Source organism: Suricata suricatta, chromosome 9, assembly GCF_006229205.1.
Source record: "Suricata suricatta isolate VVHF042 chromosome 9, meerkat_22Aug2017_6uvM2_HiC, whole genome shotgun sequence".
Lineage (NCBI taxonomy): Eukaryota > Metazoa > Chordata > Mammalia > Carnivora > Herpestidae > Suricata > Suricata suricatta.
This window is the reverse complement of record NC_043708.1, coordinates 42,618,635-42,644,163: the sequence shown is the minus strand read 5'-3', so window position 1 is coordinate 42,644,163 and position 25,529 is coordinate 42,618,635. Positions and strand designations below refer to the sequence as shown.

Here is a 25,529-nt window from a genome sequence, read left to right as displayed (position 1 = left end):
GTATATGTGCCCCAGGGCGGTAGGCTTTGGTGCTGACCAACCTCCATCACTGCTGAGGGCCTGAACAGGCCGGGAGAAGCACCGAAGCAGCTGAGGCAAGCAGACCCGGTACATTTGCTGTTGAGCTGGGAAGTTATGTTTGAAGAAGCAGGCGAGAGATACTCCCTGAACAGGACTCCGCTCATGAACACGTTGGGGGGGGGGGGGAGCCACAGCTACACTCATGAAACCCCCTCAAACTCAACAGGACAAAAACTAGGTAGCCTTCATAGAATGTGCTAGGCCATTCTTTTTTCTTCTCTCCAACCCTTTCTCCCCTGCCAGCCGTAAGTCCCTTTGTCCTGCCTAACCCATCTCATACCCCTTCTCTGTGGGCCTTCGCCACCACCCCCGAGCCGAGCATGCCTGTTTCAGGAATCTGTACCCTGGGGAGTCTCAAGCCTCTGGCAAGCAGTACTGACATCACCTGTGAGCCTGTTAGAACTGCAGATTCAGGCAAAATCAATGATGATGCAGGCTAGGCAGGAAAGTGTTTTTAATAAGCTGTCCAGGTGATTACTATGCAATTTAATTTTGACCCACTATTTCAGAATATTGGACACATACAGTAATCAGTAAGGATTCAAGACAGCATCTTAATCCTTTAACCTACAGTCTTAAAAACAACAACAACAACACACACACACACACACACACACACACACACACACTTTCTCTGAAAGACACACTATATAAGCAGCCTGCTGGTAATACAACTTCAACATCTTGGGAACTCAGAAAGTTTTATAACCGTCATACCTACTGAACTGCTGATGGGTTAGCACCAAACCTTCCAGCCTGATGGGAAATCTCACATCACAGCTTCCAACCATGTTCTGAATTTTAAAATCGAGGAATCTGGCTGGGAACCCAAGCTTCTGCACCACGCGAGCATACTTCCTCGCAGCAAGTCGAGACTGCTCTTCACTGGGGAGGGGCAAATGTATTTAAAGAGGTCTTAATCACTATGTCCTCTTTCCAGCTTGGGCTGTGTTCACACATTTCCCTGACTGTACTTTTAGCATCTGTACCATGTTTGGTTTTCAAAGTATGCTACAGACCTGTAGATGCTGAGGAAAAGGACCAGCCTCCCCTGCTTTTGCCCCTAGCACCCAGTAAGAACCAAATCAGAAACACGTTTTCATCTTCATCTGTCATCTTACACATATAGGGTATTTTTTTTAACTTTTTAAAATCTTTATTTATTTTTGAGGGAGAGAGACAGAGCATGAGCAGGGGAGGAGCCCCGACTCACGGCTCTGTATGATCCCAGGGACTGGGAAACCAGGGACTGCGTGATCATGACCTGAGCCAAAGTCAGACGCTTAACCTACTGAGCCACCCAGGTGCCCCTATATTTCTTTTAATTGTTTTAAATGCTGGAAGATAAAATTAACTATTCCACTGGTTCTCAGAGGGTGTCCTCGGTCTGGCAGCAGAATCACCACCTGAGAACTTGTTAGAAATGCAAAGCCCCAGGTCCCAGCCTCAAGTGCTCTGGGGTTGGGGCCCAGCAGTCTATGTATGTATTAACAAGCCCTCCAGATTGTAATGCTTGGTCAAGTTTGAGAACCATCCATCTGGTCTAAATGTTTGTGCCACGTAGATGGGAACAGCAGCAACAAAAATCAGGACATGTGTATACAAAAAAAAAACAAACACATGAAGAAGTAAGAGGTATGCCAATTGGGTGACAAAGACAGGATATCAGGACCAGGATCTTTATAGGACAAATTATATATTTTTAAAAAGCACGAAAATACCTCAAAGCCTAACCAATTTTGCTCAAGCTTTCTCACAGAATTATCACTCAACTCACACCCCACAGGAGAGAGGAAGAAACTTATTCCACTTTGTGGCCATATTCTTCTAAGGGTTTGTCCTGCTCCAACCTGAAATCCAGGTCAGAGAATGTCAAGTCCTGAGATGTGAGGCTTTATTTTTCATTACATGCTTTTCAATGGTCACTGACAAAACAATACAATGAGTCTCAGCAGGGGTTACCAAAAAGAGGCAAAACCTGGTGGGTAAACCATGTGAATTCCACCCTCATCTTTACAATGAAAATCAGAAGCACCTGCAAGAAGAGTCAGACTGAATGTGCTGTTTGCCGAGACCAAAGGAAGCATTCCATGCTCTTTCCGATCCACAGCCTCCACAACACTGCCCCTCTTATGTGTTTTAATTACGTCACATTTTCACTTCACATTTCTTCCCCTCACCCACTTCTAACTACTGAGACGTCCCTGCCAAGGCCGTGTCCCCAAGTTAACAGGGAAATAAAAACAGTTTCTATATTGAAAAAATCCATTTGCCTAACTGGCTACATTGCTGATGTTTCCCATAGTGCTGATGTTTATAAGTCAAAATTTAAGAGTTTGGGTAGCCCTATAGTTTTTTTGGATATCAGCTGTGAATAGGACACAGAAATTCCCCAAACAACTTACACTTAAAGTCTACCTACATGTTCCTGTACAAACATTAGAAAATAGAGGAAGAACCTTAAAGTGTCCCCACCCGTGGTGGTAACACTGATTAAATGGTCGGTGATATCCACTGACTAAATCTGACCCTTGTGTACTTTCCCTGTGGAAACACAGGTAACCTTCACTAGCAAGCTCTAGTTATTACGGCTGAAGAGAATAGGTTTGAATAAATTTTTGGAGAGGATTCTGAGAACTCTTAGACTAACCAAAATTTCACAAATCTCTGTCCAAGACTCAAGAACCAAATATATTTGGACAAGAAGTATCTTATCTGAACTCACCATCCAAACTTTCACCATTTGATTTTGGCAACCGAATAAATTCAATAGGGAAAGATACTCGTGAAAATGTGTGTAATATAAACATATTTTAAAGTGAAAGTTGGATAACAAACTTACAATTTAGTTACCTGTTCCCCTGCAAAGTAACACACTGTGACATCCTTCTGACTCAGTACATGTATGTTTTAATTGCTATACAAGTTTATGATCTAATCAATGATCTATTACCAGGTATTTGTCTCCCCCCATTTTATACAATGGTGAAATGAACATCTTTGCAGATACCTTGCAGAGGTATTCAGTTGACCTAAAACTGGGAAATTTCTGGAGGCATCTGGTGGATCAGTCAGTGTCCGACTTTGGCTCAAGTCATGAATTCACAGTTTGGGGGTTCGAACCCTGCATAAGGCTTGGTGCTGACAGCTCAGAGCCTGGAGCCTGCTTTGGATTCTTTCTCTCCCTCTCTCTCTGTTCCTCCCTGACTCGCACTCTGTCTCTCTTTCAAAAATAAAGATTCAATATTTTTTTAAATGAGAGATTTCTAGGTCCAAGAATACACAGATCAACAGAAGAGACAGCCCAGAAACTTACCCAGATGCATATAAAGAATATGTAAAAACAGGTAGGGAAAAATATGAATTAAGAATGAATTTGTCACATAGATGCAAAACTCAACAAAATATTAGCACACCACATATAACAATGCAGATCCTGCATGACAATCAAATAGGAGTCATTCTGGGGATGTAAGAAGAATTCAATATTCACAAATCAGTCAACAGGACACGCGACAATGAAATGAAGGATAAAAATCATATGATCATCTCAACAGATGCTGAAAAAAAACAAGTAACAAAATTCAACATCCATTTGTGATAAAGACACTCTCAACAAAGTAGGTTTAGGGGAACATACCTCAACCTAATAAAGGGCATATATGAAAAACCCACAGTTAACACCATACTTAATGGTGAAAAACGAAGAGCTTTCCCATGAAGGTCAAGAACAAGCCAAGGATGTCTATTCTCACCACTTTTATTCAACATAAACTGGAAGTCCTAAACAAAGCAATCATACAAGAAATAAGAGGTATTAATACTAGTAAAGAAGCCAAACTGTCACCATGTGCAGATGACAAGATGCTATATATAGAAAATCCTAAAATCCTAAAGACTCCAAACAACTACTAGAAGTAATCAATAAACTCAGTAAAGCAGAATGCAAATACCAAGAAATCAGTAGCATATCTATACGCTAATAAAAAAGTAGGAGAAATTAAGAAAATAATTTCATTTAAAACTGCACCAAAAAGAATAAAATACCTATGAATAAACTTAACCAAAGAGGTGAAAGACCTGTACTGTGAAAGCTATAAACATGGATGAAAGAAACTGAAGATGACACAAACGGACAAAAATTCCATGCTCATGGATTGGAAGAATATTGTTAAGAAGTCCCTATTACCCAAAGCAATTTGTAGATTCAATGCAATCCCTATCAGAAAACCAACAACATTTTTCACCAAACTAGACTACTACTCACAAAAGACCTCAAATAGCCAAAGCAATCTTGAGAACAAAAAACAAAGCTAGAGGTATCACAATTTCATATTTCAAGACGAACTACAAAGCTGTAGTAATCAAAACAAAAACAGACATTTATATCAGTGGACAGAGAGCCTAAAAATAAATCCACAATTATACGGCCAATTGATCTATGACAAAGGAGACAAGGGTATCCAATAGGGAAAAGACAGTTTCTTCAATAAATGACGCTGGGAAAACTGGATAGCTGCATGTAAAAAAATGAAACCGGACCACTTTTGAACACCCTACACAAAAATAAACTCAAATTGATTAAAGATCTAAATTCAAGACCTGAAACCATAAAAACCCTAGAAAAGAACACAGGCTGAAATTCCTCTGACATCAGCCATAGCAGCATTTTTCTAGATATGGGTCCTAAACCAAGGGAAACAAAAGAAAAAGAAACCATTGGGACTGCAAAGTAAAAAATTTTTGTACAATAAAGAAACCATCAACAAACCAAAAGGCAACCTACTGAATAAGATATTTGCAAATGATATATCTGATAAGGGGTGAATATCCAAAATATATAAAGAACTTCTACAACTCAACACCAAAAAGTATATAAAATATCTGATTAAAAAATGGGCAGAGGACCTGAATAGACATTTTCCCAAACATGACACAGGGATGACCAATAGACACATGAAAAGATATTTAACATCACCTATCAGGGAAATAACACATCAAAGCCACAATGAAACATTACCTTACACCTTTTGGAATGGCCAAAATTAAAAAGACAAGAAATAACAAGTGTTGGTGAGGAGGTGGAGGAAAAGGGACCCTTGTGCACGGTTGGGCGAGAATGTAAACTGGTGCAGCCACTGTGGAAAATAGTATAGAAGGTCCTCAAAAAATTAAAAATCAAAATTCCATACAATCCAATAATTCCACTATTGGGTACTAACCCAAAGAAAACAAGAACACTAATTTGAAAAGATAAATGTACCCCCATGTTTACTGCAGCATGATTTACAATAGTCAAGATATGGAAGCAACCAAAGTGTCCACTGAGAGATAAGGAAGATGTGGTATATAAAACAATAGATTACGCAACCATAAAAAAGAATGAGATCATGCCATTTGAGAGAACACGGATGGTCCTAGAGGGTACTAGGCTACGTGAAAAGAAATACCATATGAGAAAGACAAATACCATGTGATTTCATTTATGTATGAAATCTTTAAAAAAAATTAAAAGCAGAGGCAGACCTATAAACACAGAACAAACCAATGGTTGCCAGAGGGGAGGCAGATAGGGGGATGGGAAAAATGAGTGAAGGGAAGTGGGAGATACAGACTTCCATTTACGGAACGAATAAGTCAGGTGAATTAAAGGCATAATGTAAGGAATATAGTCAACAGCCTTGTAATAGTGTTGTATGGGAACAGATGGTAGCTATAATCATGGTGAACACAGCATTATGTATAAACTTGCTGAATCACCTGAAACTACTGTAACATTGTGTGTCAACTATACTTATATATCTCACATTAAATATATAACATAAACATATACAAATATATATTTAGTAAAAACTTATAAAATTTTAACATAAAAAATACAAACTAAAAAATATTAACACCCAGTATTGTTTGGAGAAAATGAATACATGATACATCTGTAGAGTGAGGAGAAATTCATACAAAATATCATTTATATATATGTATATATATATACACACACACACACACATACGCATACACACACACACACACACACACACACACACATGTATATGGATTCTTCAATAAATGTATCAGGTCACTTACTGGCCATTTGAAAAAAAATTATCTTACAGTGAAATAAAATTGCAGACCTGCTCTGCCCAATATGGTAGCCACTAGCCACATGTAGTGGCTGTTTATATTTAAATTAATTAAAAATTAAATAAAATTTTCCATTCCTCTGTATATTAGCTATATGCTCTTGTATATTAGCAATTAAAACTGCTCAATATGACTAGTGGCTACCACACTGGAAAACACAAATACAAAACATTTCCCATCACCTAGAGAAAGCTCTAACTGAATCAAAACATCACTTCTTTTCCTCAATACAGAGGCCAGAAAAATATACAGAGATCAATATTTATATAAATGTTGTGCATGGGGAATGCCTTTCTAAGCATGAAATATCAAAATCCTAAAGAAAAATTGGACTGTACACACACACACAAAATTTAATTGTGTAAAAAAAATCATAAAATATCAACAATAATCTGGGAAATAACATTTATATAGTATAAAGTAGTAGAAATACTTAAATACAAAAACCTATTTACAAAAGCCAGCAATCTCCATAGACTATTAGGCAAAAGACACAGGAAACAGTCTACATGCTTATGACAAGTTAGTCTCACTAGCAAATCAAGAACATGTAATTAACACTTTTGGGGCCAAGCAATTTGGCAAATATAAAAATATTAGCACCTACTGTTCTTTGGAGAAAATGAGTACTTGATACATCTCTAGAGTGAGGAGAAATTCATACAACGTTTCAGGACAATTTACTACTCATCTTCTAACACTTAGAGGGAAGAGCAGCTCTCCTACCACAGTTTTATGATGAAAGGATCCATATCAGCAAGGGGCTTACTCTGCAGGAGATCCAGGAAAAAAACAAGCCTTTTAAGAGTCGCCTCCTGAGCTAATGCTCAAGCTAATGGTCAAGAAGTGCCTAATTTACCTCCTTGAGAAAGTTCTATCCATTTATCTGCAATGAGGAAAATATACAATAACTACTTAGGCTTATAACAGGCTTTAGCACTACTACAGTTTCTAAATGCACCTTAAGAACAAGTTCTAACAGCCTAGCTAAGTCCCTTCAGTTTTACCTGGGGAACTGCCAAGTGGGACCTAAGTCAGTATTATGTGGCATTTCATGAACTTAACTCTTGAGCAAAGTGTTTTGTTCCTACTGGGTGTTTTAGAACATGAATACTATCCTTCCTTGTTTCACATACAGAATCATTTGTCTGGTAAGGGTAGAGGTGATTCTGCATACCTTTTGGCTCCGGTGCAGACCATTTTCCCCGAGCTAAATATGAGGGCTGTTGTCCTGGGCTCTCGGATCCTCATTATGACGGCAGCAAACCTCTACACACAGAAGTCAAAAGAACACTTAGCCTCTGCTAGGATTTAACACTATTCCAGGTGAAAAGCTGAGCTGGACATGAAATCGGTCTTGAATAAGCCAATTTTGGATGGGAAAGGGAAAAAATGTCTGGGTCTATTCTCCCTATGCTAATGCTAACAAAAACAATTATTCTAACACGTACTTAGAAAAACCAGGTAAGAATAACAACAATAGAACTAACATTTGAGCACTTGCTACATTTCAAGCCCAATGCTAAGAGGTTTAGAAATTTTGTCACCTTTATCCTCATGCTAGAGCTCAACTGAGTCCATGATTATCACCATTTAGTTCACAGGAAACTAAGTGGTTATTCGCTGCCAGCATTACAAAGGAAATGGTAAAGTTGAGATTTAAAACATGACTAATAAGATGCTGTGCTTTTTACTTTGAAACACTTCCTTTTTCGTTCCAAGAATATTTGGGGAGGGGGAAAATATGGGGTATGTTACAGGCTTGCCAAGACTCTATAATGTACTAGTAGCTAAAATATAGAATAGCATATACATTGATAGGCATGCTAAAGAGGACAAAAAAAAAAAAAGAATGATTTGTCAAGCTCTTATCTACTACAGTCGTTCACAAAGTGTGGTCCCCCACACCAGCAGCATGGGCAAGCCCTACAAGTGGTACCGATACAAGGGAGGGCTGCCACACTGATGTGTCACCAAAGACCTGCTCCTCCTTCAGGTCCTACACACACACTCCCGTGTCCTCCTCTGATCTTCCTCCCTTAAGCTGGGAAGGAAACCGGGGTGGGTATTATGCAAGACGGCGGGTTCTATGGATCAGAGCTCCTCCACAGACCCAAGGTAGGACTGGAAATGTCACATTTGAAGTGCTGACAGAGAGTGAAGGAACCCTGAGTCAGCACTGCACAGAGGCGACTGAACCTTGTGAATGTTTTCCAAGTGTTTAAGGTAATACCCGCACCTGGGATTTATATTTACATTCTAAGGTAGCTCAAGTGCCAAGCCAGAACTTCTCTAGCTATCAAGTCCAAGTTTGGATAGAGCCTATACACAAAAATAAAATTAGGGAGAGCTGAGCATGACAGACAAGAAAATATGCTTAAATGTGCTGACTTAATAGTCAATCATGCCTGCAGCCATAAGAATCCTAGCTTATCATTGTGTTTCTGTGCCCATCACAGCGCCCTACATGAAACAGAAAAAGGAAATATTTGGGTAACATTCAAGTACATTTAAAGTCAGGTGTCAGCAAGAACACTACCAAAACAGCAAAAACAACTTAGGTTCCTACAAATATGGCCTCTTTCATCTAACGCCATAAATCCTCCACCACTCAAGATGGTGGCCTGTTTCCCAGTGGGCACTAGGTCTTACTCATCTTTGTACTCTTAAGTACAGAGACCAGCAAGTTACTAAATGTTGATGGAACAAATTTACTTCTTAAGTTGATTGGCCATTAAAAATCGGATGCCTAGCCTTGGCAGGATACAACAGAGAGTAGAGTGGACTTTATTAAAATCTGAGGGAAAAGAAATCCCTGAATCTTATAGGAGTAAGTTGAAGCTAAGCTTCACACTTTAAACAATTTAGCTTTCTCAAACAAGAGAAATTGTAATGGCAATCATATGGGTCAGGTAGGCCGGACAACATTAGGAAAAAACTATTTCCAGAAATACAATGGCATTTTAAGAAACTTAGCATCCCCGTAGGCTGAAAGTGATCATACTGAAAAATCTGTGTGAATGACAAGGGAAAAATCTTAACTTTTAGGAACTGCTCAATCACTGCTTTATTCAGCACAGGGAATGAGGTTATTTTTTTTTATAACTTCAAAGCAGACAACGAGGCAATTAATCTCTTGAGTTGTCGACAGCTCTGCACTGACCACTTTTTTCTGTTTTAAATACAAGAGCAAAGGAATGGGTCAATAACACAATCACATGAAGCAAATCTTATATATGTATTGCCGAAGCAAGCACTGAAGTAAATCTAAATAGTTGCTATCTGTTGAAAGAAATACTGAGAAATCTTACCTTTGGGTTATACTCTGCATTTTTTGCATGCAAAGCTATTTTCTTCAGATCCAATTTACAGGCCAGGTTTACAGTGGAAACTATATTCCTAAACAGAAGTCAACTTAGAAAATTATATTGGACATAAGAAATTAAAAAAGAATTAAAATATATTGATTTCCTCATTGTATAGGTGGTCTATTACAACTTCCTAGAATTATTCTCAATGTGAAATACATAGTAGCATGATGAACCCTCATAAAATGTGAAAATTCCAAAGTACTAAAAATAGTTTTTTCTAAAATATCATGACTAGCTGACTAAACGCAAGTTTTAAATCTTTTTCAAAACCATGCCTCAAAATAGCAAGCATAATCCCAAATCAATTTGCAAATTGAATTTTACATCTTTATATTCTTTATGTTTATCCTACCCCAACCACAATTCTCAGAAATTACAGTGCTTTAGTATAAACAATACAATCTTTCAAGAATGTATGTACTCTCAACCTTCTCCTAGATCAAGAATTAGTACTTCATGTAACAGATAACCAAACTGTCTAGAAACATAATCCATTAAGAACTTATAAAAGAACAATTAATTTTGCGGCACCGGGGTGGCTCAGTCGGTTGAGTGTCCGACTTCGACTCAGGTCATGATCTCATAGTTCATGAGTTTGAGCCCTACATCAGGCTATGTGCCGACAGCTCAGAGTCTAGAGCCTGCTTCGAATTCTGTGTCTCCCTCTCTCTCTCTGCCTCTCCCCTGCTCACACTCTGTCTGTCTCTTTCTCTCAAAAATAAATTTAAAAAATATTTTTAAAAATAATTAAATTTAAAATTCTCTTCTCTACACTATTATTCTGAAATTAGTTGTCATCACATTCAGGAACATAAATGGTATACCCAGAAGCTCACCCATTAAACACACACACACACACACACACACACACAACTTACTGTAGTTGAGGCACAATTCCTGAACATTCTGAAACAGGCGTCACTGGTGTCATGGGAGTTATGGACATCAGAGGCGTGCAGTTTGGTTTCTCAGGAGAGGGCTGGACTGGGTCAGCATCACCAGGGTACACTTGTGAATGGGAATTCAACAAAGTGCTGCCGCTGATTAAGCCCAAACCAACGTCCTGTTCTCTGGGTAATAACATCCTACTTTGCTGACCTGGAGTTTCACAATTTTCTTCAATGTCTTGCTTGCTTCTAATGACACTCTGGTCTTTATTTTCTTGGGTAAGTTCATCTGGTAGGAAGCTAAGATCCACAGATGAGAAATGGCCAGATGCTTTGACTTCTTCAAGATGTGAATTAAACACAGTCTCTGAATTGGATGTATTAGGTATGTACCCATCATCAGGTACAACTGGGCTGAGCAGCAGTGACCTAGGTGGAGCGAGGTCATCCTAGGCCATTTCCAAAACAAAATGCAAGAAACAGAATAGCATGTCACTCCAAAGGGATACCACTACAGCTAGGAGGCAGCGTGTTCAAGATGCAGAGCGATCCAACATAGCTTATAGTCATTCCAAGCCTCCTGCCATAAGGTGTCACTAAGTTACATTACAGGGTTACAGCACACTTAACAGAACCTGGAAAGTAGGTCTTAAAATGCAGAGAAAGCATTTTTCATAAAATATTTTTCCTGCATTAGACCCATAGGAAGTTACCACTCTAATTTTATAATAGAGGAAACTGAGCAATCAAACTCTAAATTATGTGTACTGAGTCCTTTTTCTGTGCCTCCATAATGGTGTGCATGGATGTCCTAGCAGAAGCTCTCAAGGGCATTAACAATGTTGAAAAGAGGCAAATGCCAGGTCCTTATGTCCAAATGCCAGGTCCTTATGCCATGCTCCAAAGTCATCGTTTTGTTCCTAACTGTGATGATGAAGTTGGCGAATTTGAAATCTTTGATGATCACAGAGCTGGGAAAATTTCCGTGCACCTCACAAGCAGGTTAAACCAGCATGGAGTGATCAGCCCCAGATTTGACAACTCAAAGATCTAGAAAAATGGCAGAAAAACCTCCTCCTGTCCCACCAGTTTGGTTTCACCATTCTGACAACCTCAGCTGGCATCACGGACCATGAAGAAGACAGATGAAAACATACATGAGGGAAAATCCTGGGATTCTTTTTCTAGGGATGTAATATATACAGGCAAATAAAATGATTCAATGGACAAAATAATTTTTAAAAATTGTATGTACTTTGAATAGACTTACTGTATTCCCTCCGTTGATTATAAACTTTAGTTGATTTAAGTATGTTTTAGAGTTTAAAACTCCTATTTGAAAGAGAAAAGTGAACGAAGTTAGAGATGGAGTCATGAGTACTAATCAATACTCCATTGAAGACCTAAGGTTATTCCTTCTCGTCAAAGGAGTGATGAGCAAATGTTCTAGTTTCATGAATTTACAATAGGAAAACAGTTATTGAAATTTAAATGGCAAGAATAGTTTAAATCAATGTATTGTATTTCCAGGCCAGGGAAGGCTGCTCAACTTCTATTAATATCAACGGAGGGAACGAGGTGTGCAACTGAAGGAAGCAGCTCATGTAAAATTCATGGGTTTTATGGAAAAGAATCGATACATACATTGCCACCTGCTTCACCCACGTTGCAGACCTACATTCCAGACTTTGAGCACTGCTTGGGGGATAACCTCATCCCTTAGCAGATCGGACTTCTAACAACTGAACACTCATGAACATTTCCGGTCGGGTCTTCCTAGTGGCAAAGCTACCTCAAGCTAACAAACTGGCTAGATCCTACTGAATTGTTCTGTTACTCTAAGTCCAGCAGATGGCAGGGGTGACTAATTGTTCAAAGAGAACACTCATTTAGAAGAATGCAGTTATGCTCAAGATAAGATTTTGCACTATGTTTCATTTTGAATTACATAATTCTCCCCCATTTACCCTCACCCACAGAGGTGCTTTAAGAAAACTGAGGTGGGGAAGATGGCTTGGATTCGTGGATTTTATTGGCCTCTCCTGTACTAGCTGGAAAGGTCTCATCAGCCAGTTTATGCCAAAGCACTGCTATCTGCAACACTCTGGTGTCTCTGCTCCTTTTTCCCATCAAGGCAGTTTAGCTGGGGGAAAGCTCACCCAGGTGACCCAACTTCCTCTGGAATCTAAGGCAGTGGCAGGCAACAAGATATCCAAGGAGGACGTTTTATGGCAAAGGAAGCTTGACAGCCTCCTTTCAAGTTTACCAAGGAACGCAATTTAGAGGACGTACTTAGAGCACATTCACCACCTTTGGCCTTGTATCTGAAGAAATGTTTTCCTTACACTGCAGAATCATCAACTCATCGTTCCTGCGTGGGGTTTCATTGGCTAGGGAAACGCTATGAGTCTCCACTACTTTTACCTCAGTGTTAATTGTCGTCTTTTTAAAGACCCCCCCCCCCACGGCGCCAAGAGTTGCCCTTTTGCTTTTCTTTTTGAAGATTCCTTGCTCTTTTCTACAATACTTGACCCTAAAGGTTTTTTCATCCAAAAAAAAAAAAAAGTTAGAATTGCGAACTGAAGGAAGCCACAGGTGTCTCCAATTCAGATTTTGCAACGCTTATCTGTCCCCCACCCCCCACCCCGCCAACCACCAACTCTACCCATAGCCACACGGGAGACTGATTTTTGAGGCCTGTTCTTAGCATCCAAGGCTGCTACTCCCTTGAAAGTGTAATATCAACGCTCTTTGTCCCAGCAAAGCAGAGACATTGGAACCAGAGGTCGCTACAGGAGACACGGAAGCGAGCTCTGCACGTCCGTGTCTTTATAACCGTGATGGGGCATCTAACCATAGGGCTCCGTAGTCACACTATACCAGGTTCCACTTCTGTTTGGCAACCGTGGCAAGTTATTTCCCTTCTGGAAGCTTATATTTTTCAACGTAAAGAGGACAATCAAGCCCACCTCTTACGGTCTGTAGTTGTTCTGTAAGAGATAATGAAGGCAAAGCCCTTCGGGCTCAGGGCTGGGCACTCAGCGGGGACGCGCTCTGTCCTCTGGGACAGTGGCGGCAGCTTCCCGGCTCACCTGGGCGGCGCACTGGTCCAGGTAGAGCTCCAGGTACGCCTGCTCCTCCTCCATGGGTGGAGGCCCCAAGGTTAGCAGAGCTGGGAGCCGGAAGAGGGGAGCACCCAGGCGCGTCGAGCTGCAGCTGAGGTCTAGCGAGCGCGCGTGGCGCACAGGCCTTTTATCGGCCCCGCGGGCGCAATTGGCTAGGCGGGGCCGGGCTGGGGTCCGGGCGAGAAGGGGCCGGGCCGGGGCCCTCGGGTCCGTCCCCTGGGCCTCCGCCCCCGCCCAGGCCAGGCTGCCGCAGCCCCCGGGAACCCAGTGAAGAGCCGGGGAGGGCACCCGGAACTCAGCCCCCAGCCCACGGGTCACTAGAAGAAAGGGAGAGAGAGGGGAGCGTGGGAGGAGACCGCAGGGAAGGGGCCGCTCGCCTGCTGCAATCACCGCACTCCGCCTCCAGCTGAGAAGCTGCTTGGCCCGCAGATCTGGAGATTTCCTCCAGTACCTGCCGAGGGCTGCCTTTGCCTGCAGAACAGCGGCCTTCGTGTTAGCAGCAAAGGAGTGAAGGTGTTGAACATGGGGGAAAGGAAGGAAAAATAAGACAAAAAAAAAAAAAAAACCAGAGAAAGGGGCAAATCATAAGGGGCTCCTAAATACAGAGAACAAACTGAAGGTTGCTGGAGGGGAGGGGGGAAGGCTGAATGGGGGATGAGCATTATTAAGGAGAGAATTTTTAGGGATGAGCCCTGGGCGTCAGATGTAAGATGAACCACTGGGTTCTACTGAAACCAAGACTACGCTGTGTGTTAACTAACTTGGATTTAAATTTTAAAAATAAATAAATAAAAATAAACGGGTATCACTGTTATCCTCAGAATTCTGTGCTGAAGGACTGAGACAGGGAGTGATCAACTTATGAGTACCTGTCTAATGGCCATTTGTGTATTAGACTCTCGAAAAGTATTCTGAATTGCATGAATTTGGTTTTAGCTTTCTTAAAACAGTTTTTAATAAAATGCTTTAAAAACACGTGAATATGTTGGACAATGAGAAAACAGAGGATATCCTCACCCCTCTTTTTAAGGAATGTCTTTTTCTCTACTGAACAGAGCAAGTGGAATTTGAAACACGCTTACCCAATGAGGTCCAGTACTTTTATGTTATGATTGCGTCTTGCCTTCAAATCCCAGTTGTTTCTTTTCTCCAATCATAGAGAATTCAGCCTGCAACTTCATACAGTCTGAAACTAATGTAACACTGTCAACTATACTGGAATTACAATAAAATAATTAAAAAATAAAGCTACATATATTTGATTTGCTGCTGCAGTTTGAGGAAGTTCAAGAAGATAATACAAAAATCAAATATTCAGATTTTCCTTTCTTTTTAAAGTGTATTTATTTATTTTTTAAATATTTTATTTATTGGGAGAGCGTAAGTGGGGAGGGGCAGAGAGAAGGGGACAGAGGATCTGAAGTGGGCTCTGCACTGACTTGCTGATAGCAGCAAGCCCAATGTGGGGCTCGAACTCACACACTGTGAGGTCATGACCTGAGCCGAAGTCAGTGCTTAACTGACTGTGCCACCCAGGTGCCCCTAAGTTTATTTATTTTGAGAGACAGACAGAGAATCCCAAGCAGGCTCCTCACTGCCAGCAAGGAGCCCATGCTGGGCTCGAACACACCAACCATGAGATCATGACCTGAGCCAAAGAGTCAGATGCACCAACTATGCCACGCGGGCGCCCTCCCCCCAGAGTTTCCTTTCTTGAAATCATTAATTTTCAGTGCTTCAGCTTTCATAAGAACTTATATGTGCAGAATGGTTCTATAAATAAAACTGACACTTTCTATGTAAGATATTTCAAAATATGCATGGAGACACACATAAAACATGTCTTTCCTGTTAGACTGTACTCTCTGAGAGCAGGAATTTTAATTACTCATCTTTGTGTCTCTGTACCAACATCATAGATGATCAATAAAATTCATTGGTGAATGAAACCGCCCTCAAAATGGAGCACAGGAAGCACACTGTGGTAGAGACAGGTGGCTCTATCAGATCACAATAGAAATCTTATGGAATTTCCCATCAAGAATATAGGAAACGTTTTGATGAAGTTGAATTTTCTATAATGGTTTATAAAGGAATGCAATTTTGTTACAATTATGCCTACAAAAAATGTTTGGTACATGCCTGGTAGCTGAAATACTAGCTCTTGGTTTTGTTATTAGACTCTTATGTAATGAATTGTCTTCTCTCTCAAATTCACATGTCAAAACCCTAATCTAACATGACTAGTGTCCTTATAAGAGAAGAGACACCAGGGATGCATGTGTCCAGAGAAAAATGCCATGTGAGGACACGGTGAGAAGGCAACTATCTACGAGCTGAGGAGAGAGACCTCAGGAAACCAAACATGCGGACACCTTGACCTTAGATGTCCAGCCTCCAGAACTGTGAAAGAGTTAATTTCTGTTGTTTAAGCCACTCAGTCAGTGCTATTTTGCTATGACAGCCCTAGCAAACTAATACATAGAATTATAAGGGGTCTCATTATATGTGATAGGCAGAATTCTGAGATGGCTCCCCAAATTCCCACCCCCTGATGCACACAGTTTCTGCCAGCTATTCAAACACTGTGAAGGGATTTTGCAGATCTAATTAAGGTTCTAAATCAGTCAGCTTGAAGAAAGACAGATTATCCTGGGCGAGCCTGACCTAATCAGGTGAGACTTTATAAGGCACTGGGAGTGTGGGAGACTCAAAGCTTCAGAAGGATTTACCGTGAGGGAGATCCTCCATTGCTGACTCTGGAGATGACTGGAGCCATGTCTCAGTGAAGGTGGGTGGCTCGTAGGAGCTGAGAGCGGCCTACAGTTGACAGCCAACAAGGAAATGGAGACCTCTTCCTCTAGCTGCAAGGGACTAAATTTGGCCAACAACAAAGAGAGCAATCCCTGAAAGGAACAGCCTGGTCAATATCTTCATTTCAGCCTTGGAAGCCCTGAGCAGAGAATCCAGTAATGCCGGGGCCAGATTTCTGACCTATACAACTGTGAACTTGTAAATTATGTTGTTTTAAGCCACCAAACTTGTGGTAATTTGTTGCTTAGCAATAGAAAATGAAAAAAAGAAGATATAGAAAATGAATACATCATAAATTATAAATAAGAAATAGGGACACAGATTTGCCATGATCTGCAGTGGTAAATGGTAAAGCAAATAAAGCAAATGGATAAAATGTTAACAATAAGCAAATTTGGGTAAACAGTACATGAGTGTTCCCTGTACTGCTTTTATTTTTGTAACTTTTTATAAGTTTGAAATTATTTCCAAAGAAAGTTTCAGAATAAAAGAGTCATGACTGTTGGGTGAATGTTTTCAGTTGTTTTGTTGAGTTAATGTATCCAAAATCTTAAATTGTATTTCTGAGAATCAAAGATGAATATGATTTGGTTGACTAATAATTAAATGCTAGTACTCACTGAACTCTTGTTATATGCCAAACACAATTCCTAGTGTTTCAGACATGAACACATTTAAACATCACAACAATCTTGTTAGGTAAATACTCTTTTATCCCCATTTTACAGTTGAAGATACTGAGGCACAGAGAGGTGAAGCAACTTGTCCCTGGTAACACAGCTCCTATTCAGAGAATTTGACTCTTGAGCCTCATGCTATGTATTATTCCCCATCAAAGTCTACATATGCCATTTCAAATTAGCAGTTTGTTTTCATTTGAACTGTATTTGCTTATCTGCTTTGATTCTGATTTTTTCTTCAGATTTTACAATATTTTATACTTTAGCAAAAAAAAGAAAAAGAAAAGCAAAGTAACTTTATCCAAAATTTTTAATTCATTCTTTCTTAATTTACTGTTGTGAACACTAAATGAACTAAATGGGAGTGTGTGTAAGCTTTTAGTAAGTATTTTGAATGTAAGAAATATTGTTTTGTTATTTGTTTTAAAGTTATTTATTTATTTATTTTGAGAGAGAGAGAGAGAGAGAGAGAAAGAGAGAGAGACACTGTGTGGGAGGGGCAGAGAGAGAAAGAGAATCCCAAGCAGGCTCCGCACTGTCAGCATAGAGCCTGATGCCAGGCTTGAACTCATGAACTGCGAGATCATGACCTGAGCTGAAATCTAGAGTTGGTCATCCAACTAACTGAGCGACCCAGGCACCCCTAAATTATTGTTTTGTAAAAATTTTTTAAATGTTTACTTATTTTGGAGAGAGAAAGAGTGTGAGTGGGGCAGGGGTGAAGAGCGAGGAAGACACAGAATCTGAAGCAGACTCCAGGCTCTGAGCTGTCAGCACAGATTCCGACACAGGACTCGAACCCACAAACTGTGAGATCATGACCTGAGCTGAAGTTGGAGGCTTAACTGACTGAGCCACCCAGGTGTCCCTAAAGTATTGTTTTTAATGTCTTTAAGAGAGTAATGTCAAGACTTAAATGGCTCATGCCACTAGCTATGAAGAGTATTTAACAGAGGTCAATTGTGGAAAATAAGCCTTTAACTCTTATTTTAATAGTCCCTGTCCTTTGTCATTGAAAATATTAAAATGAACCAATATCCCCCATTAAATGTAATTTATAATTCACTAAGAGTTGAATTGCTTATGACCAATTGATATGCCCCATTTTATAGACATTTAATCAGATTTACTAATTTAGTTTTGGAATTTAAAATCATTTTGGAGCCAATACATTCTTCTCATCTCTCCAACAATCAAGAGCACTGGGCCTCTAAAATGAAATCGCCCCTTCGGGCGCCTGGGTGACTCAGTTGGTAAAATCATCTGATTCTTGGTTTCAGCTCAGGTCATGATCTCACAGTTTGTGAGCTGGAGCCCCGTGTGGTGCTCTGTGCTGACAGGGTGGGGCCTGCTTTGGATTCTCTGTCTCCATCTCTTTCTGCCCCTTCTCTGCACGTTCTCTCTCTCTCTCTCTCTCTCTCTCAAAATAAATAACTAAACAAAAAAAAATTACAATACAATCGCCCCTATTGGGACCACATCATTTTTTCTCTGACAGGAAAATGGAACTTCAGGGTTGAAGGGATGATGGGAAACATCGTTTCACTAGGAGGTGCTCTTTTTTTCTCCACAGGCACCTCCTGGTTGAGGAGCAAACAACTTTTGGAATCGGTAACAAAGGGGTCCAGGGATCCCCTAGATGTTAAAATAAAAGGTGGATATTTCTCTCTGGCAGAAGACCAGGAGATACTTCCAAAAGATAGGATTAGTCACTGTACCAATTAATGCAAATATGTCTGTACATATTTATGCAAGGAGATTCAACTTACAGTGGCTAAAACAAACAGAAGTGCTTGTGGAGTAATCCACATTCATACTACCCTGATGGGTGCTTTATGTGAGAGGCAATTTTGCTGCCTAGGAAAAATCTGAAAAGCAAGGATTTTCATAATGTGTTTAGGTTTCTTGAAGCCATGTTAGTAGAGAACATTTTTAATCTGTAGCAATTTTTCTAGATGCAGCCTTCTTTTTATCTTAGGAGCCATGGACATTTATTACAATTAATCTCTACATTGAGCTCTAAGTTTCCTGACAGGGATTTTATATACAAGAATATGAGAGTGGACTGGAGCATTGATTGAAGGTCATTTTGAGATCAAAACTTAATGAATTTTTATCCTTTCAGTACTCGTTGGAAATAAAAAGATCCCACAAGAACTCATCCTTCCCCTTCTCATTGGTTATGGAACATCAATGTCAGCATTTGGGAAGGAGCCTGTGTGATGGCTTCATCAAGGAGGTGCTGAAAGCATTGTCACAAATAGCGTTCTTACTCACCCCAGCCGCAGCTCACCGACCTCAGTGCCCTGAAAATCCTGAATGGTAACGTCACCACTGTTCCCCCTTAAGGATGCTACTGGACTTCTTCTCAGGTGGTACTGTGCACTGAATGTAAAAGAGACCTGCTGTCTTGTCATTTCCCCAGGAAAATGGCTCTATCTCATGTAAAATTAAAGCCAAGAATTAAAATTTCACAAGTTCCTTTTTCTCTTTTTGATTAATCCCTATTCTTTTCTCTCTGTATGGACACCTACCATCAGAGCGTTTCTACAATAAAGAACACGTTATTTTTCAAAGTGTGTTATAAATAGGAAGGGTTATTTATGGGCACATTTTTGGCAGTCATTACATGAAAGTGGAACGGAGTCCATCAGCACTGGTTTTGGGCAGAAGAGATGCTTTGCCATTTCTCAGACTGAATTCATCCAGGGCAGTCTGATCCCAGATGACAACTAAGGTTTTACAGAAATTGCTCAGGAAAGTACATATATGGATTTCAGTTTGTCTTCTCACTGAACTAAACTTGATATGTGCCTACTCTTGCGTACTATATAATTAGAGTCAAGTTGGGAATGACTTTCCAATACCATCTTCCCCACCCTGAGAATGAACATTTAAAATCTTAGTTCTGATAAGCATTCTCAGGAAACTGGAAACACATTTGTATTTATTGTGTGAAAATCAAGTAAACGTCTGAGATTGCAGCTGTTTGCCCTTCTGTGAATGGTTGGCCTCCATGTTTCTAACCTGGGAAATGCAAGGAGACTGTTATTTTCATTCGGTACTTCGGGGTCAAGTGAGCCTCATTTTTGCAGTTGTGGAAGGAGAAAATCTGCCTTTCCTGTTGGGCAGATGCATATTAGGAGGCAAAGGAGTACAGTGTGTTAAGAGCCTGAATTTGAGACTTAGAACTTCATTCAAATCTTTGCTTAATCATGCACAAGCATTGCGACTCTAGGCACGTTACTTAACACCCATAAGCCTTCACTTTCTCCCCTGTGATGTGGAGCTAACCCTAGCGTCATGGTAAGTATTACACGAGATATAACCAGTAGAGCACAGAGTACAGAGCCGGGTCAGTGGTGGCGGGAGTGACCTTTAGCCCTCATTTCTAATAGTGAAGATCTTCTGAAAACTTCCGAGTATTCTCAAAGGTCAGAACCGTCCATCAAGAGCTTTTGGAAGGCAACTTTATAAGGTAGCCCCTGGGATTTGTGGGGGAGAGAATGCTGTGGGGGCAAGTTCCACAGCCCCTGAGAGGCCCTCGAGGAGGGCAACCGTTGGGAGCAGGCTGGAGGCTGAGGTGAGTCACCACACCTACCCAGTTCCTGAGAGAAGGCTCCCTAGGGCCACTGAATCACTCTTCCGTTAAACCAAGAGTCAGCCCTTCCTCCACCTTTTTTTTCTTTCTCTTTCAGAGTCAAGTTAATGCTAAGAGGTATCATGGGAATAATAAAATATAATTACCAATGATGACAAATCTGCAAGCGATGTTCCTTATGAAAATGAATTCTCCTTTGGATATGCTGTGCTTCCTCAGAAGGGCCAGTGAGTGGCGCATCTGCAAGTTGTGCTTCGTGGAAGTTAGAGGCAGTAACTGTTGGCAGGAATGTCTTAGCAGTGACCAAGTAGAGACTCTCCATCTTTGGGTACGATACCACAGAATTGGGCACGGCACTCACTCCCACTGGAACATTTCCAGATAGGTGTCTGGATTGAGCTTTTTATTTCAAGACAACTTATCTGGCATTCCCCAACACCACAGTCATTCATCCAATACTCTGTGAAGACACTCCTTAGATACCATAAAGAATAAAGAGATGTCAGTCTTTTATTTTAATGTTTACTTATTCATTTTTGAGAGAGAGTGAGATGGAGAGTGAGCAGGTGAGGGGAAGAGGGACAGGGAGACAGGGAGCAAACTTTGTGCTGTTGGCACAGAGCCCGATGCAGGGCTCAAACCCACGAACCGTGAGATCATGACCTAAGCTGAAACCAAGAGTCAGATGCTTAACTGACTGAGCCACCCAGGCGCCCCAGAGATGCCAGTCTTTATAGGCAAATTACAACATGGTAAGGAAGATGACAGTAACTATAATAATGATAGTGGTAATAACAGCACTCGGTGATGACTTACTTAGTCCAGGTACTCTTCAAGTTCCTTGAAACCTCTTTTTTATCAAAAAAAAGTAGATGCAATGATCATCTCAATTTCAAAGATCAGGGGACAGAGGCCTGCGGAGGTTAGGCAACTCCCTCAAAGATGAGTCCTACATGCAAAAACACAGTAACACCAAGCAGAATTAGTTCAAGGTCCTGGCAGTTTATGGGAGGGAAAGATCACTTCCTGGGTATGGGCAACAGGGCACGCTTCACAGAGAAGGTAGAAGGAACAGTCTTGAAGGGTGGAGGGCATTGAATTGTGCCTCCAAAAGACACATCCTCCCCAAACCTGTGAATGTGACCTTATTTGAAAAACAGTTCTTGTAGATGTAATTAAGCTAAGGAGCTCAAAATGAGGTCAACCTGGATAGAGGGTGGGCCCTAAATCCAATGACAGGTGTCCTTATAAAAGAAGGGCAGAAAGAGATGCAAGGCACAGATCCACAAAGAGAAGGCCACGTGAAGATGGAGGCAGAGATGGACAGCTCTAAGCTGGGAAACACCACGGATATGGGCAGGCATCAAGAACTAGGAGCGAGGAGCATGTGTGGCTCAGTTGGTTAAGCATCTGACTTCAGCTCTGCTCATGATCTCACAGTTTGTGGGTTCAAGCCCCACATTAGGCTCTGTTCTGACAACTCAGAGCCTGGAGCTTGCTTCAGATTCTGTGTCTCCCCTTCACTCTGCCTCTCCCTTACTAATGCTCTGTCTCTCTGATTCTCAATAATAAATAAATGTTAAAACAACAACAATAACAACTAGGAGCAAGGCAGGGAGCAGATTCTCCCTCAGAATTTCTTGCAAGAACCAACCTTGCCAGCACCTTGGTTTTAAACCTGTGGCTCTCAGCACTGTGAGGAAATTAGTTTCTGTTGTTTTAAGCCACCCAGCCTGCGGTAATTTGTTACGGCAGCCCTGGGGATGTGAGGGTGTGTGAGAACCACTCTCAAACACCAGCTCCAGCAAAGACAGCAAAACGAAAAAATACGGAGGGTTGAGTGTGTCTATTTTGGTTTGCCTGAAGCACAAGGACCCTGAAAGGGACTCGCTTTCTAAGATGAAGGTCATACAATGGAGGATTTGAAGGTCACGTTAGGAAATCTAGGTTTTCCTTGGTGAGCAATAAGAAACCTGATGAGTGTTGTATATTTAGAAAATCAAGGTGTCCCTGAGCTAGCAGGAGGTAATGTGGGCCTGAATTAGGGCAAGGGCAGTAGGAATGAAGAGAGGGAACAGAGGGAAAGTATCTTGTAGGAATCCAAGAGACTGGGCAATCAATAGGTTTTCAATCTGACTCTGGCTAAGCAGCTTGATTCATATTTTACCTGCTATTGTGTATGCGTCTTTGTCTTCTGGGACGCCGAACACCCCCACCTTAAATGAGCTTTCCCAAGTCTTCTGGCTGCCTGTCAGGTTGGATTATTAACTTGCCCTAGTCTCCTGGCACTCAAGCTGTGCTCTAGGTAGATGACATTCTTTCCTTGAATCTTAGGAGAACGTTTCTTTTGCCTTCTCTGCCCTGTCCTCCTACGTGAGCTATGCCTTTAGAAACGTCTTCAGTACCCTTAGTCATCTCTTCTTGGCTCCTATTCTGCCTGAGCTAGGCGCAGTTGACAGGGTTTGAGGGCCGCCGTGCTGGCCTCACTCCAGCATTCTATTATAGATCCTGTCTTAACATTTGATGCTAAGGGTGATGTAGAGGCGGTATTGATCAAGCCGTGACATCTGGAACAGATACAAATCTTCCAGTCATGTCAGAAGTTGGACATTGCCAGTGCCCTGGAGACCTTTCATGTGATCTGAACCTTCAACCCTCGTTAACATCATATTCCTTTAGTTGGTTTCTCCAAACCACACTGACTCTCTTCATCTGGCTTTAGAATATGGAACCACTGGAAGGGGAAGAAGAGGAACAAGCCTTTACCCAGGGCTTACTCATCGTGCGAGGCTCTTTGCCTGGGTTACCTCATTTCCTCTTCCCATCAGAACCATGAGGCAGGTGCTATTATCCTCTTTTTACAGATGATGAAATTAAGGCTCAAAACAATTAGGTCACACAGTCAGTGGTGCTACCAGGATTCAACCTTGGGACTTTCCCAGATACCACACTGCCTCCTACGTAGGAGATTATTTTTTGTTAGTGCTATTAAGACAGGAGAATTCAGTTTTTGACATGTGCAGGATTTCCCTGCTGCCCGCTGCCTTTTGACTTTGTGACATGATTTTATGCCATCATGTCTCCCCTGGTCCCTCCTAGAGCACAGGTGCTGACCTAGCATTTCCTAGACATGGGCTTAAAGAATGTTTGAGACTTTTCTAAGCTGAAGAACTTGTGCTGTTTCCCAAAGGAAACTAAAGTGTGTTTTAGCATCAGGTTATAGTCTACACTTGTCTGGTTGTGTCTCTAAGTGCCATTGCATTGGAAAGAATGAATGAAATGGGTCCTCCTATGTAGCCTTGATCTCTATGTTGGTTCAGGGAAAAGAAATGGCCTGGATACATCATCATGGGTGGTACTGCCTGCAATACCTATGACACTAGGACCCCTGTTCTGACTCTCTACTTTCCAAACCCAGGCCAATAGCCTCAGGACCCCACACCCACCACTCTAAACCCGCCTCTCTTCATACTGTGTGTGCTCCACCTTTCTCCTGTTTAATCCCAGAAGGTACTTTCTCTCTGTGATTCCAATCCTAAACTTTGCTCATGGTTCAGCCCCAGATCACTGCCTCCGGTAAGCCTTTCCTGGTCTGCTTTCTATCACTGAGTTCCGGCTGCCGGTATGCTTTTGTGGTGCTGTTCCCCAGCTTTCTTTCCATTTCGGGGTCTGTGCATTCTCTCCTTAATTGACGATAGCCTCTTAGAGAAGGGAATTCAGTTTTCCTTTTTGTCTCGTGGTGCCTGGCAGAATGCTGGGCATACAATAGGGGTGTTAATTATTGATTGCGTCTGTAAATTGCAGACACATTTCTAGAGCATAGATTACCTTATAAAATCTGCATTGCTTTCCTCAGTGGGTACAGAATAAAGTGCAAATTCCTGAGCATGTAATTAACCAAAAAAGGGGGGGGTGAGTGAAATATAAAACAAAACAAAATAAAATCTCTCCACCTTTAGTTTCCAAACTATTCTTTCTTCCAGGCCCTAAGCACTGAGTTATCATTGCTCTTACCATTCCCTCAGCCAGGAATATCATTTTCGGATTTTCTGCCCTGGAAATTCTTCCTAGTCTTTAGAGGCTGCCTTTTTAAAAATGTTTTTATTTATTTTTGGGAGAGAGAGAGACAGAGACAGAGCATGAGCATGAGCAGGGGAGTGGCAGAGAGAGAGGGAGACACAGAATCTGAAGCAAGCTCCGGGCTCCAAGCTGCCAGCATAGAGCCCAAAGCGGGGCTTGAACTCAGGACCATGAGATCATAACCTGAACTGAAGTTAGATGCTCAACCAACTGAACCACCTGGGCTCCCCGGCGGCTGCTGTCTCTGTGGAGCCCTCCTTAATCTCCCAAGACACAGTGAAGACAGTTTTTCTTTTGAATGCCTGTACCATGTCATGTTCACCCAATTTGGCCTTTGTTTTATTTAACCTTGTCCTGTGTCTCTTTGTTTCTGGCCCTTCTGGACTGCACACTGCCTCAGGAGCAGAAGGCAAGGCTGTTGACTCACCTTTGCATCCAGCTAATTCCTAACGTAGGATAAGCAGCCTTTCGTTAAGGCTGGCTGTGCTTGGTATAATTCCTGTCTGATAGGAATCAGCAACAGCTCTAATGCTTTCAGCCGCTTGCTGGCCTGTAGAGGAGCTAAAACCTAGCAGGGAATGTACCTGCTCCTTCTTCTTTCACATACTTCCTGGTGCCAGAGATGGGGTTCTTAGGTCTCCGTCTCTGATGCTTAGCTGGCCTTCCTTAGCAACCTTTCTCTGCTAGGGAAGAAACGGAAATCGTCCCCAATTCAAGTGCACACATTACATCAGAGGCAGGGCAGG

At 41.4% G+C, this 25,529-nt stretch overlaps 1 protein-coding gene and 1 pseudogene across 1 annotated transcript in view; one reads left to right on the top strand and one right to left on the bottom strand.

Moving 5' to 3' along the window:
- The window catches only part of TBPL2 (TATA-box binding protein like 2), a 39,272-nt gene extending 14,531 nt beyond the window's left edge, over positions 1-24,741 (bottom strand). The window contains exons 1-6 of the mRNA XM_029952186.1: positions 24,718-24,741; positions 13,576-14,079; positions 10,475-10,932; positions 9,537-9,624; positions 7,403-7,494; positions 799-966 (exon numbers count right to left, since the gene is read on the bottom strand). Of these exons, the coding sequence (XP_029808046.1) occupies positions 799-966; positions 7,403-7,494; positions 9,537-9,624; positions 10,475-10,932; positions 13,576-14,079; positions 24,718-24,741 (1,334 nt within the window). The remainder of the gene's footprint in view (positions 1-798; positions 967-7,402; positions 7,495-9,536; positions 9,625-10,474; positions 10,933-13,575; positions 14,080-24,717) is intronic.
- LOC115301544 lies at positions 11,274-11,671 on the top strand (annotated as a pseudogene).
- Positions 24,742-25,529: the final 788 nt, after the last annotated feature.